This window comes from Heterodontus francisci, chromosome 2 (assembly GCF_036365525.1).
Source record: "Heterodontus francisci isolate sHetFra1 chromosome 2, sHetFra1.hap1, whole genome shotgun sequence".
Taxonomy (NCBI): Eukaryota; Metazoa; Chordata; class Chondrichthyes; order Heterodontiformes; family Heterodontidae; genus Heterodontus; species Heterodontus francisci.
In genome coordinates this window covers 125,139,430-125,152,729 of record NC_090372.1, presented here as the reverse complement: position 1 = coordinate 125,152,729, position 13,300 = coordinate 125,139,430, and the positions used below count along the sequence as shown (strand labels likewise).

The following is a 13,300-nucleotide window of genomic DNA, read 5'->3' as shown; positions in this document are numbered from 1 at the left end:
CATTTAAAAAAATTAAAGGACTCGGGCCCAGATCGCCTGTTGTCAGACCGGGCACAGGTCGGGTTTTAATTTTATACCCTAGCCAGGCTTTACGCTGTAGGATCTACAAATGCATACTGCAGACCAATGAATAGAAGATGGAGGAGCAAATCAAAAAGATGTCAAATCAACAGAATAGTGATAATTGGGGACTTCAATTACCCTTCTGTAGGCTGGGAAAACTAAGCAAGGGCAAGGAGAGGGAGGAATTCCTATAATGTGTAAGAGAACTTTCTTGATAAGTATGTTTCCACCCAAATGAGAAACAAAGCAGTGCTGAATATGGTTCTGGTGAATGAAGTGGGAAGTGAAGCATCAGTGGGAGAGCATTTGAGGAACAGTGATCATAATAGCATTGGGTTTGAAGTGAATATGGAAATAAATTTTAAAAAAGCTAGAAGGTGGATACACTCAACTGGAAGATGGAGTATGTCACAGAATTGAAAAAAGATCTGGCTCAGGAGAGTGGACCAAAGATTGTCAAGCAAAGACTGTTTCTTGACAACATGAAGAACTTCAGTTATGAAGATAAATTAGAGAAGTTAGGACTGTTTTCCTTGAAGAGAAGGCTGAGAAGTGATTTGATAGAGGCATTCAAAATCATGAGGGGCCTGGACAGAGTAGATAGAAGCTGTCCCCACTCGTGAAAGGATGGAGAATGAGAGGGCACAGATTTAAAGTATTTGGACCAACCATACTGAGAAACTAAAACTCATACCAGTTTTCAGAAGGGCAAATTTTGAGTGAATTAATGGCCTCATCCTACTAGATGGGTGATGAGACCGATGGTAGAATATAAATGGAAAGTTTTTAAGATAAAAACTTTGGAAGGCATACCCAGAGAAAAAAGGAGGTGTGGTTAGGAAAAAGCTAAGGTGGCTGACTGGTTATGTACAAAGACAGCTAAAATATAAAAAAAAGTTTCTGCGAGTTAATGACATCTAATATTCAACTGAACAGAATTAATCAGGTAAATAAATGAAAGCAAAAACTGCAGAGGAGGAACATAGAAAATGGGAGCAGGAGTAGGCCATTTGGGCCTGCTCCACCATTCAAAAAAGATCGTAGCTGATCGTCGAATTCTGTAAAAAATAAATTTAAATTCCACCAGCTGCCATGATGGGATTTGAACCTGTGTTCCCACGACATTAGCCTGAGCCCCTGTTTCACTAGTCCACTGATGTTACCACGATGCCACCATCTCCCCGAGAGAAGCAAGAGTTAATGTTTCAGGTCTGTGACCTGTTCTGATAAAAGGTCACAGACCTGAAACATTAATTCTGCTTGTCTCTCCACAGATGCTGCCTGACCTGCTGAGAATTAATCAGGTACAGAGAATAGTTAATGAAAACAAAAGCTGCTACCATATCAGTTAAAAGGGTAATGGAAACGAGGATCGCAGAAAATTGAGCAATAATGGGAAAAGCTCCTCTTTGAAGACCTTCTATTGGTCAATTACTGTTTTGCCAACAACTTTATAGATCTCAATCCACCTGGGCCACATCTCTAATTGCCCAAAATTAGTCCTCCTCCAGTTAAAAGTCTTCACACTTGACAATTTCTTGTCCGTTTCATAGCCATTTTGAACCTGATATTATTACTGCTCCCCAAATGTTGCCCAATGCAACAAGCTCCATTTGCCTCATTTCACTCCCCAGAATTACATCCAACACCTCTTCATTCCTCCTTGGGTTAGAAACAAATTGAAGGAAGTTCTCTTGCAACACATTTCATGAATTCCTTCCCCTCCTTGCCCTTTACATTTCACTATCTCAGTCTATATTAGGATAAGTGAAGTATCCCATTGTTACATCTTATTGTTTTTGCATCTCGCTCCAAGTTCCTCAGCACTAGTTAGTGGCCTATCATATTCACCAATATTTCTTCTATTGTTTCTTAATTTTAATCAAACAGATTTTGTTATTGATCCTTCAGTGTTATAATAGTCTCTTTGATTATTACTACCACCCCTCCCTTCTTTTTATCTTTCCTCATCTTTTCTAAATACCTTAGAACCAGGAATATCAAGTTCACAATCTAATTTTTCAGTCTTCCTTAGACTTGGGGGTGGTGCCAGAAGACTGGAGAATTGCAAATGTTACACCCTTGTTCAAAAAAGGACGTAAAGACAAGCCCAGCAACTACAGGCCAGTCAGTTTAGCTTTGGTGGTGGGGAAACTTCTAGAAAAAAATAATTTGGGACAAAATTAATAGTCACATGGACAAATGTGAGTTAATTAAGAAAAGCCAGCATGGATTTCTTAACTTGCTGGAGTCTTTTTGAAGAGGTAACAGACTGGGTTGATGATAGCAATGCTGTTGATGTGGTGTACATGGACTTTCAAAGGCATTTGATACAGTGCCACACAACAGACTTGTGAGCAAACTTGTAGCTCATGGAATAAAAGGGATAGTAGCAACATGGATACAAAACTGACTGCGTGACAGGAAACAGAGTAGTGGTTAATGGATGCTTCTCGGGCTGGAGGAAGGTTTGTATTGGAGTTCCCCAGGGATCAGTGTTGGGACCCTTCCTTTTCTGATATACATTAATGACCGAGACCTTGATGTACAAGGCACAATTGCAAAGTTTGCAGATGATACGAAACTTGGAAGTATTGTGAACTGTGAGGAGGATAGTTTAGAACTTCAAAAGGATATAGATAAATCGACGGAATGGGCAGGCAGGTGGCAAATTAAGTTCAATGCAGACATGTGAAGTGATTCATTTTAGTAGGAAGAATATGGAGAAACAATATAAAATAACAAAGTGATTCCTGACAACGCACCGGCCTGCTAACATCATCAGGGTGCGCCAAGCTGCACACATGCGCAGCGCTAACATCTTCTCGCATGCGCGATAAAGCGTCATCGGGTATCTAGCCCCCCACTCGGCTGGAGGAAGCAGCTGAATGGGAGACTTTGGAGCTGCCCCCCCTCGGCAACTCACTCCAGGCCTCGACGCTTCCTCCACTCAGCCACTTGCTCCAGACCTCGCTGCTCCTCCCCACTCCCCTGGCCGATTGTTTCTCGCTTCGCACCACCCCGCTCTCTGGCCGCTCGCTCCCCGCCACCCCAGCTGCTAGCTCCAGGCCACGCCGCTTCCCTCCTCTCAGCCACTCGCTCCTACGTCGCTCTGTCACCCCTTGCAGCCTGCCTACGTCTTCGGGCGGCGCCTGGTGACTGATGAAACGTGGGAGCGAGTGGCACAGCCAGAGCTAGCGGCTGTCGGCAGGGGGTGCGGAGAGCAAGCGCCCAGAGAGTGGGGTGGCGCGAAGCGAGGAACGATCAGCCAGGTAAGTGGAGGGGAGCAGCGAGGTCTGGAGCGAGCAGCTGGGGTGGGGAAGCAGCCGGCAGGGAGGAGGGGGAGTAAGTGAGTTGCCAAAAAAGGATGGCGGCCAGTGGGGCAGGAGCTAGTAGCTGCATTCAGGTGAAATCAGTCCTGGTCAGTCATATAAATGAATCACGATAACAAATTGGCAGCACATTTTATACTCTGCCCAATTGTCCTTTCCATCGATCGGGGTGCTAATTCATTATCTTCCAATGGAAATTCAATCATAAAATTCCTTTTGTATTTAATAGGATTACTGGAATGTTAAATGGAACTGAGGATTACAGTTAGTATCCTCTAACTACATAGCTCATTACTGGGCTTCCATCCAACTTAATGTAAGGTTAGTTTACTAGAACTATCTAGCCATGAGCATTTCCTGTGATAAATTGAGCAGTGCCATCTTTAATTCTGGCAGCTGCCTGAACATCGCAGACACCAACGTTCCAGTTGAAGAGCCTGCATTTGCGCATGTGCAAGTACTGCGCCACCTAGTGGTTGCGTTGTCAGCAAACGCAGCCATAAAATAAATGGTACAATTCTAAATTGGGTGCAGGAGCAGAGGGACCAAGATGTAGATGTGCATAAGTCATTGAAGGTGGCAGGACAGGTTGAAACAGCGGTTAATCAAGCATATATTAATAGAGGCAAACAGCACAAGAGCAAGGAAGTTATAAAAGCAAAATACTGCGGATGCTGGAAATCTGAAATAAAAACAAGAAATGCTGGAACCACTCAGCAGGTCTGGCAGCATCTGTGAAAAGAGAAGCAGAGTTAACGTTTTGGGTCAGTGACCCTTCTTCGGAACCCTTCCGAAGAAGGGTCACTGACCCGAAACGTTAACTCTGCTTCTCTTTTAACAGATGCTGCCAGACCTGCTGAGCGGTTTCAGCATTTCTTGTTTTTATAGCAAGGAAGTTATGTTGAACTTGTCTAAGACACTAGTTCGGCCTCAGCTGGAGTACTGTGTCCAGTTCTGGACGGCACACTTTTGGAAAGATGTGAGGGCGTTGGAGACAGTACAGAAAAGATACACGAGAATCGTTCCAGGGATGAAGAACTTCAGTTATGAAGATAGATTGGAGAAGTTAGGACTGTTTTCCTTGGAGAAGAGAAGGCTGAGAAGTGATTTGATAGAGGTATTCAAAATCATGAGGCGTCTGGACAGAGTAGATAGAGAGAAACGGTTCCCACTTGTGAAAGGATCAAAAGGGCACAGATTTAAAGTATTTGGTAAGAGAAGTAAAAGTGACATGAGAAAAAAAAACTTGTTCATGCAACGAGTGGCTAAGGTGTGGAATGTGTTGGCTGAGAACAGTCATGCTTAAAGCTGCATGGGCTCTACATTCTGGATTTGTTCCCTAAACTCATCTGGCTTGCCACCTGTCTCCTCTTCGTTAATACCCTTCTTAAAAAATCCCATCACTTTATCCAATCTCCCAGTTACCCCTCTGGTTCAGTATGTTTTCCCTTGCACCTTTGTAGAAAAACCTTGGATTTGTTTAATGTTAAAGGCACTATAACAAACAATTCACTGCTGTAAACTTAATCCATTTGAAAACACTTACGTCACACCAGTACTTGCTACAAGGAGCATCTCTTGCACCATCTTCAAAGTGGGATTTGATACCAACAATATTCATTTTTTCAAATCTGAAGAAACAATGAAATGTCACTTCATTATTTCATCATAAGTAGAAAAAATATCAGCAAATAGATCCTATTTTGGGGGTGTCAATTCTCCATTTATTCTCACTCAAAAAGTATTTAATCAAAACACAAGTATGCAGCTTTGCAACCTCTAATCTTGACTATTCCAACGCACTACCAACTGGCCTACCATCCTCCACCCTCTATGAACTGCGGCTGATGCAAAACTCTGCTGCCTGTATCCAACTGGTACCAAGTCCCATTCATGCATCACCCCAATGCTCGCTGACCTACAGGTGCTCCTAGTCAAAAAAAAAAAATGCCTCCATTTTAAAATTCTCAAATCCATCCATGGCCTTGTCTCTCCCCATGTGTAACTTCCTACAACCCTCCAAGATATCTGTGCTCTTCCAATTCTGGCCTCTTAGGCATTCCTAATTTTAAATCGCTACACCACGAGTGGCTGTGGCTTCAGTTGCGGAGGCCCTAAGCTCTAGATATCCCCCCTAAAACCTCTCCTTCTTCCTTTAAGATGTTCCTTAAAACTACCTCCGACCAAGCTTTTGGTCACTTGTTCCATTATCTCCTTATGCAGTGCTGTGGCAAATTTTGTTTGATTATGTTCCGTGTGAAGCAGCTTGGGATATTTTATTTTGTTACAGGTGCGATATAAATGCAAGTAAGTAGTTGTTGCAGTAATTTTAAAATAGAAGCTTCGAAACTGATTAAGTTGTTAGTTACGGAAAAAGTAAATGCATTGATATTTGTTCTATTTAGAAAAATGTAGAATTGTTTGTCCTGCAATACCTAAATATTTGCCTGAGGGAGGGTTAGAAATCTAGTGCAGAACTTAAAACCGATCAAGAATTACTGAACATTGGAGAATAAATGTTTCAGAAGATTAATTTTTTGTCTATTTTTGCAGGGTCTCCATACTCTTAACCTTTATTTTCCTGAAGACGGTGATTCACACTGCAGCATGATTCTGCAATAAATTTAACATCTAAGGATAAACATCTGACGTCATTAATCTTCAATCTTCACAGATGCTGATTAACCTGCTGTCTACTTTCTGACTTTTCTACTTTTATTTCAAGAAATGCACTTCTGTTTTATGTTCAAGGCATTATGTCATCACCTCTCTTCCGCGCACCAACTTTAAATTTTTATAAAGTTCATACTTCTCTCAAGTTTTCTCTCATGTTCCTCCTAAGCTCCAAACAGTCTAGCTAACCCACTTCTATATGTCCTAACAGCGTGGTAATCTAAAACACAATAAAAATAGGTGCTGGAAATACTCAGCAGGTCAGGCAGCATGTGCAGAGAGAGAAGCAGAGTTAGCATTTCAGGTCTGTGACCTTTCACCACTGTCTTCAAGAAAAAAAAACATTGAGCATGGAGACCCTGCAAAAAATGGACATAAAGATTAACATTCTAAAATACTTATTCTCCAATGCCAGTAATTCTTGATCAGTTGGATCATTTCTAATAAATTAAAATGGCTTTGACTGTTTTAAGTTCTGATGAAAGGTCACAGTCCTGAAATGTTAGCTCTGCTTCTCTCTCCACAGATGCTGCCTGACCTGCTGAGTATTTCCATGACCTTCTGTTTTTATTTCAGATTTCCAACATCTGCAGTATTTTACTTTTAATCTAAAACACAACTTTGCCTACTACAAAAACTCATTCATCGCCCAATTCTTAATACTGTGGAACTTATTTATTTTCTTAGTTGTTCCTTCATCCTACAATCTGCAGCTAAACCTTAGTACCCCTTTGAACTGTAATACCCAATTCATTTCATCACTCTTGAACCTCAGCAGTGTCCTTCACAATGGGCTTTAGCCCTTCAACCTCATGTCTTAGTTTTAAAATCTGCAATGTTCACATCATTGCCACCCTGATTTTTCCTGATATTACAAGTATGCAAAAAAAACTTTAATTTTTTGCTACCAAGTGATCAATTATCATTGTCTAACTTTTAAGTCAAAAGAACATTTTTAACATTTTTGTTAAATATGCAATCAGACCCCATAAACTTGAAGCGAAAACCAAAATATGATCATAACATCATCACCGCGATGGTCCAGGCCGAAAAATACACAAGGCTATAACCGGGTACCTAACTCACATACACCGACCAGATTATTTTTTACTCACCAGTCGTGTGGCCTGTGATGGAGATTATTTATGAAGCGACCTTGCGATATTCCAAGAACGATCAAAGCAACTATTGATATTGATGACTACCAGATAATTGGCGCTTTCCACGATGGAAGCTTCTTCAAAGACGAAGTCTTCGTTATCGTCAAAATATGACTTCCGGTGGAGCAATTACGTCATTTTCACATCACTGCCGGTGTCCCGGATGTATGATAGCAACGATCATTTTGCTTGCGGAGGGGAGTAAATATAATCTCACTTTATAATCACGATTACTTATTCATGAATTATTATGTAACTCAGGCAAGTTGATTCTTAGCCATTTGGTTCGAGGCCAGTATAACTTTTCTTGGTGTTAACCCACTTTTTGATGCCTTGATTGCTGCCTGAAGATTGGGCGGTGATTTTTCCGTTTCTAAGGAAGTGAGGTAATTACGCCGGAACGTTATGAGTGAGTGGGTGGCGGTTACGATCGAACGATTGGTTCATTTGCGCGAGAAGGTTTGTGTTTTTTTCCGCTAATTTAAAGATTATCCTGCAAATTACGGGATCCGGGAAGTGGAAAGGAATATCGCGTTTATTGTACGCACTTCTAGCGTTTGTGTTTTTGTTATGAGGGTCGATGATATATAAAAGGACCTGCCTTTGATTAAATAGTTCAGATTCGCCGACGATCTGTTATTTCTTTATATCACGAATTTGTAATATTGAGATCCTGAAACCTGTTACGATGTGCTGTTTTCTTTAATTTGTTACAGAGTTCACATCAGAATGATGGGCGACGTTAATCGGCGACACGATCAGGCGAACCGTGAGATTAAAAATCTGGTTTCGGCCAACGTTTTCTATTGTAAGGTGAGCATTAATGTGGGGAAGCGCCGTACACCTGGAGCGTGCAGACTTGCTCAAAGACCGTTTGTTGAACAAGTTGCAGCGCGAGGAAAGGCCATCCGCCATTTTGAATTTGGTCACCAAATATAACAGACAAAATGGCGGCTACTCTGCCGCTGCGTATTTAAGAAAACTAGCTATATTTTTGTTTAAATATGCTCTGAATCTGGCTTTGATTTGTGCGCCTACCCAGTCTCAACTTTTCCAATATTGGTCCTGATTGTATCCCAAACGTCACTTTATATCAGTTGCCACCTGGCATCTCTTATCCTGAGCCTTGCTTGTTTCCTCCTCCAAACAAAATAAATTTAAAATATCTATCCTTTACAGATTTAATTACTGATGATAGCACTCTATCTCTGCAACTAACACTATTGTTTCCTCCTGTATATCCCTCCCCTCACTCCAGTCATTTCCGTGGTGCTGCATCGAAGTATGTTTCTTCACTATCACAATATTACTTATAGACGAGGGAGGCCGTTTAGCCCAACTTGGGTAAACTACAAAGAACCTGAGGTCGATTAGTCTTCGTTAAGTGCCAGATGCTCGCCTGTCCTTACTAAATTTTTGCTCATGTATATCTAACTTGTGAGTAAGTGGCTGTTTGAACATGGCATGGTAACTAAGTCCAGTCGAATCCTGTCCACGTACATGCACCTTTAACAAGGAAAGCTGAATAGTGATTAAGAGCAGAGAACTTAATTTCCACTTCGCCCACCAAAAGACAGACATGTAGCATATTACTGCTCTGGCTAATTTAGTACAGGCTGAGAATCAAACCTAAGACTGTCCTAGTCTATATTAAAAGCACCTTGAGAATACTTTTTTAGATTTTCCCATTTTGTTTTGAATAATGTCTTGTGTCATATTTGTATAAAATTTTCTCTGGAGTACCTCATCAAATATAGATAGAGATTCATTGCCTAACTTCTAAAACAAAGTGTGCTACCCAAGGAAAATCAACACTGATTTTTATTTTTATTTGTTCATGGGGTTTGGGAGTCATTGGCAAGGCCAGTATTTATTCTGGTGGTGAGCTGCTGTAGTCCCGGTGTATGTACTCCCACAGTGCTGTTGGGGAGAGAGTTCCAAGATTTTGAGCCAGCGACAGTGAAGGAACAACAATATATTTCCAAGTCAGGATGGCGTGTGATTTCAGGTGGCTGTGTTCTCTTGAGTCTGCTACCCTTATTCTTTGTGGTATGTAAGAAATAGGAACAGGAGTAGGCCATTCAGCACTTTGCACCAACTCTGCCATTCAATGAGATTGTGGCTGATCATCTACTTCAATACCATTTTCCTGCACTAGCCCTGTAACCTTTGATGTTTTTAATATGTAGAAATATTGGGGTGGCGCAGTGGTTAGCACCGCAGCCTCACAGCTCCAGCGACCCAGGTTCAATTCTGGGTACTGCCTTTGTGGAGTTTGCAAGTTCTCCCTGTGTCTGCATGGGTTTCCTCCGGGTGCTCCGGTTTCCTCCCACATGCCAAAGACTTGCAGGTTGATGGGTAAATTGGCCTTTAGCAATTGCCCCTAGTATAGGTAGGTGGTAGGAAAATATAGGGACAGGTGGGGTTGTGGTAGGAATATGGAATTAGTGTAGGATTAATGGGTGGTTGATAGTCTGCACAGACTCGGTGGGCCGAAGGGCCTGTTTCAGTGCTGTATCTCTAAACTGAAACTAAACTAAATCTGTCTGTCTTGGTCCTGACCATATTCAACGACTAAGCTTCCACAGCCCTCTGGGGAAGAGAATTCGAAAGAGTCATCACCCTCTGAGTAAAGAAGATAGAGGTTGCAGGTTTGGAAGGTGCTGTTGAAAAGCATTGGCGAGTTGCTGCAGTGCATCTTTCAGATAGCAGCCATGGCGTGCTGCTGGTGGATGGGGTGCCAATCAAGGGGCTGCTTTGTCCTGGACCATGTCAAGCTTCTTGAATGTTGTTGGAGCTGCACTCATCCATGCAAGTGGAGAGTATTGACTTCTACCTTGTAGATGATGGAAGGACTTTGGGGAGTCAGGAGGTGAGTTACTCGCCACAGAATCCCCAGCCTCTGACCTGCTCTTGTAGCTGCAGTATTTATATGGTTGGCCCAGTTAAGGTTCTGGTCACTGGTGACCCCCAGGATGTTGATTTGGGATTCAGCACTGCTAATACCGTTGAATGTAAAGGTGGATGGTGGTTAGACTCTTATTGAAGTTGGTCATGGCCCGGCACTTGCGTGATGTGCATGTTAATTGCTACTTACCAGCCCAAGCCTGAATGTTGTCCTAGTCTTGTTGCCTGCGGGCATGGACTGCTTTATTATCTGAGGAGTGACAAATGGAACTGAACACTGCAATCATCAGCCAGCATCCCTCCTTCTGACGATATGATGGAGGGAAAGTTATTGATGAAGCAACTGTAGATGGCAGGAAGCTGCCCTGAGGAATTCCTGCAGCCATGTCCTGAGGCTGAGTTGATTGGCATCCACCATCCACAACTTTTGTACTAGGTATGACTCCAGGCAGTGGAGTGCTCTTGTTTTCTCCTCCTCCTCCTTCCCCGCACCCCCCCCCCCACCAAAAAACAACGATTCCCACTCATTTAAATTTTACTCTAACTCCTTGCTGCCACACTCAGTCAAATGCTTCCTTAATGTCATGGGCAGTCATTGTCACCTCACCTGGAATTTAGCTCTTTTATCCATGTTTGGGCCATGGCTGTAATGAGGTGTGGAGCTGGGCTGCACTAGTGGATCCAAAACTGAACATCAATGGTTATCAGTGAGTAAATGCTGCTTGATTAGCACTGTCAGCATCACCTTCCATTACTTTGCTGGTGATTTGAGGGTAGGTGGATTGGCATTTGCCCACGTTATTTTTGTGGACGATCCAGAGACAATAACACTTTTATTTGTGTGTGTATATAGCAATTATCTGTCTGTAAGATTAAAAACACAGGATATCTGATTCTCTTCAGATTACAGTTTAATAACCTATGCTGTAGGATCATTGTATTTTTAATAAATCACTAATACATTTTCAAATGGATAGCACAGTTGTGTATATGTAAAATTTCATAATTACATTTTGAATGCCCTACATTTATATTTTAATTTTAGATCTGCGATGTTCGTTGTACATCTGAGATGAATCTTAAAATGCATTTCCTTGGGTTGAAACACAAAAAGGTAAGTGCACCAAATTTAGAACTTCATTTGAATGTATATAGAAAATACTTCTGACTGAGAAGCTTTATTATATATTGTAACTGAATTGACTCTATACAAATTATTTTGACTAAAGTGGTGCTACAAAGCTCATTACTGCAGTTCGTTTCTTAGCTTTGCTGGACGTCCCTGTTGACTGAAGGATATTCAAGAGATAATTATGAGCTTTTCATTTATTTTGCTCCCTTTGTCTCCTGCTGTAGTGCTAAAGTACTGGTCTAGAGTCGAAAATCTAAAATTTAGTGCTATTGTAAGTTTGTATAAATAGCATTGTAATGGGCTTCTGCTCATTTATGGTGTCATATTGGAATGGAATACGTGTATGAGGGCCTTCACTTCATTATTGCATGTCCTACATAACGGATTTATGAATCTGTTATAAACAAGGTTCTGTTAGTGTTGAGATACTTGCAACACAATGTTGCATCTGGTTCTCTACACTTCTGTTTTTGAGCAAATGTACACTTTTTGGTTTATTGTGCTTAGCCACAAAATTTGCTCTAATAATACTTGGAGCTATCTGACATCAGATTTTTGCTCTGAAAATGAACGAAATGAGCATTAGCAGTTATTAAAATATCTTTCAAAGGAACTATAGGTCACCATTTACTGGCCAGTACGTTACCTAATGAGATGAGGACCACATGACTGATTTTGTCACTGTGTCTGACTGATGACTTAATGTGGTCACAGGGCTACTAAAACACACTTTTTTTGCTCAGTGCTCATGCTTTAATAATCTGTTATCAGATTAACTACAGACTGAACAAAATGACATGAGACTGTTAACATCTGACTGTCTACTCTTGGCAGACTAAGAGTGACTAGATTATTTGTTGTTGAAACTGTACACAATTCATTGGGGCTTAGAAGCTAGTGCACATGATCAAAGTTTTTGTATGTTGTATTGGTAATTGTCATTATATTTTTGAACTTTTCAATTAAAATACAGCTTTTATTGTAGTGGAGCAATATGGCAGTTTTTTCAATGTTCTTTGGCGAACAGTTGTATTAATGTGTTGCCTGACATCAGTATCTTGGTAGCAACAAGCTGATTATAATGATGAATAAAAGTTGCGAAGATTCAAATTTCATGTGCTCGAGGGAGAAGAAAATCTTGGTCTCTGTTAGATTGATACTAAAATAGACCGAGTTAAATGGTTCATGGCAGGAAGTAAGATTTCAGCAGAGGTGCAACATAAAGATTCCACATAAAACTATTCTGAAGATCTGTTTGTCGTGCTTTTCAGTGCAGCTTAATGGATGCAGTAAAGTAGACTGGTTTTGCTTAAATTAAGATCGAAAAGCTGTTACTTTTGAAAGGAGAGCAACAAGTTGCATTTATATAGTACTTTTAGTACCTTCCTTTTCCCTCAATTTTGAAGATTCTCAAGCTCTAATTGCACATTTTTTAATAGATGGTTATATAATTTGAGACCACTATAAACAAAGCAAAATATTGTGGATGCTGGAATTCTGAAATACAAACAGAAAATACTGGCAGGTCAGGCAGCATCTGCAGTAAGAGAAAGTTACCCTTTCATCTTGGTGACCTTTCATCTCTCCACAGATGCCTGACTTACTGAGTATACAGCATTTTCTGTTTTTATCTGGGGTCATTTTTATCTGACTTCTAGAGACAAGCCTCCCTGTTTTATTTAGTTGGTTTTTGGGAGCTATGTATAGTTTTCAGTTATATGTGTAGTTCATTTTATTAATCCTTTCTTGATTACTCCATGTAGGCTTGTACAGGTCTGACACTCACTTGCTATAACTCAAAGATGGTCTTTTTTAAAAAAACTAATGTGGCAAAAAACTCTCTTTTGCTCCCCAGATGCTGCCAGACCTGGTGAGTATTTCCAGTAGTTTTTGTTTTTATTTCAGATTTCCTGCATCCACAGTATTTTGCTTTTATTTTAGTGGCAAAATTGCCGCCTTAGTGCATAAACCTACTGGTCTCAGAATTGTCTTGCAATATATACCTGAGTTTTTCAAACAATCCAATGATGTTT

The 13,300-nt window shown here is 40.9% G+C and overlaps 2 protein-coding genes across 6 annotated transcripts in view; one reads left to right on the top strand and one right to left on the bottom strand.

Annotated features, from left to right (window-relative positions):
- The window catches only part of LOC137346661 (uncharacterized), a 65,931-nt gene extending 58,580 nt beyond the window's left edge, over positions 1-7,351 (bottom strand). For 4 of the 5 annotated variants that reach the window (XM_068010310.1, XM_068010318.1, XM_068010327.1 and 1 more), the window contains exons 1-2: positions 7,184-7,351; positions 4,942-5,026 (exon numbers count right to left, since the gene is read on the bottom strand). In XM_068010310.1, the coding sequence (XP_067866411.1) occupies positions 4,942-5,016 (75 nt within the window). In that variant the 5' untranslated portion in view covers positions 5,017-5,026; positions 7,184-7,351. The remainder of the gene's footprint in view (positions 1-4,941; positions 5,027-7,183) is intronic. The other variant, XM_068010337.1, reaches the window with a different exon arrangement.
- Positions 7,352-7,692: 341 nt separating this feature from the next.
- The window catches only part of LOC137346653 (uncharacterized), a 132,073-nt gene continuing 126,465 nt past the window's right edge, over positions 7,693-13,300 (top strand). Inside the window, exons 1-3 of the mRNA XM_068010300.1 lie at positions 7,693-7,768; positions 7,945-8,041; positions 11,181-11,249. Of these exons, the coding sequence (XP_067866401.1) occupies positions 7,958-8,041; positions 11,181-11,249 (153 nt within the window). The 5' untranslated portion in view covers positions 7,693-7,768; positions 7,945-7,957. The remainder of the gene's footprint in view (positions 7,769-7,944; positions 8,042-11,180; positions 11,250-13,300) is intronic.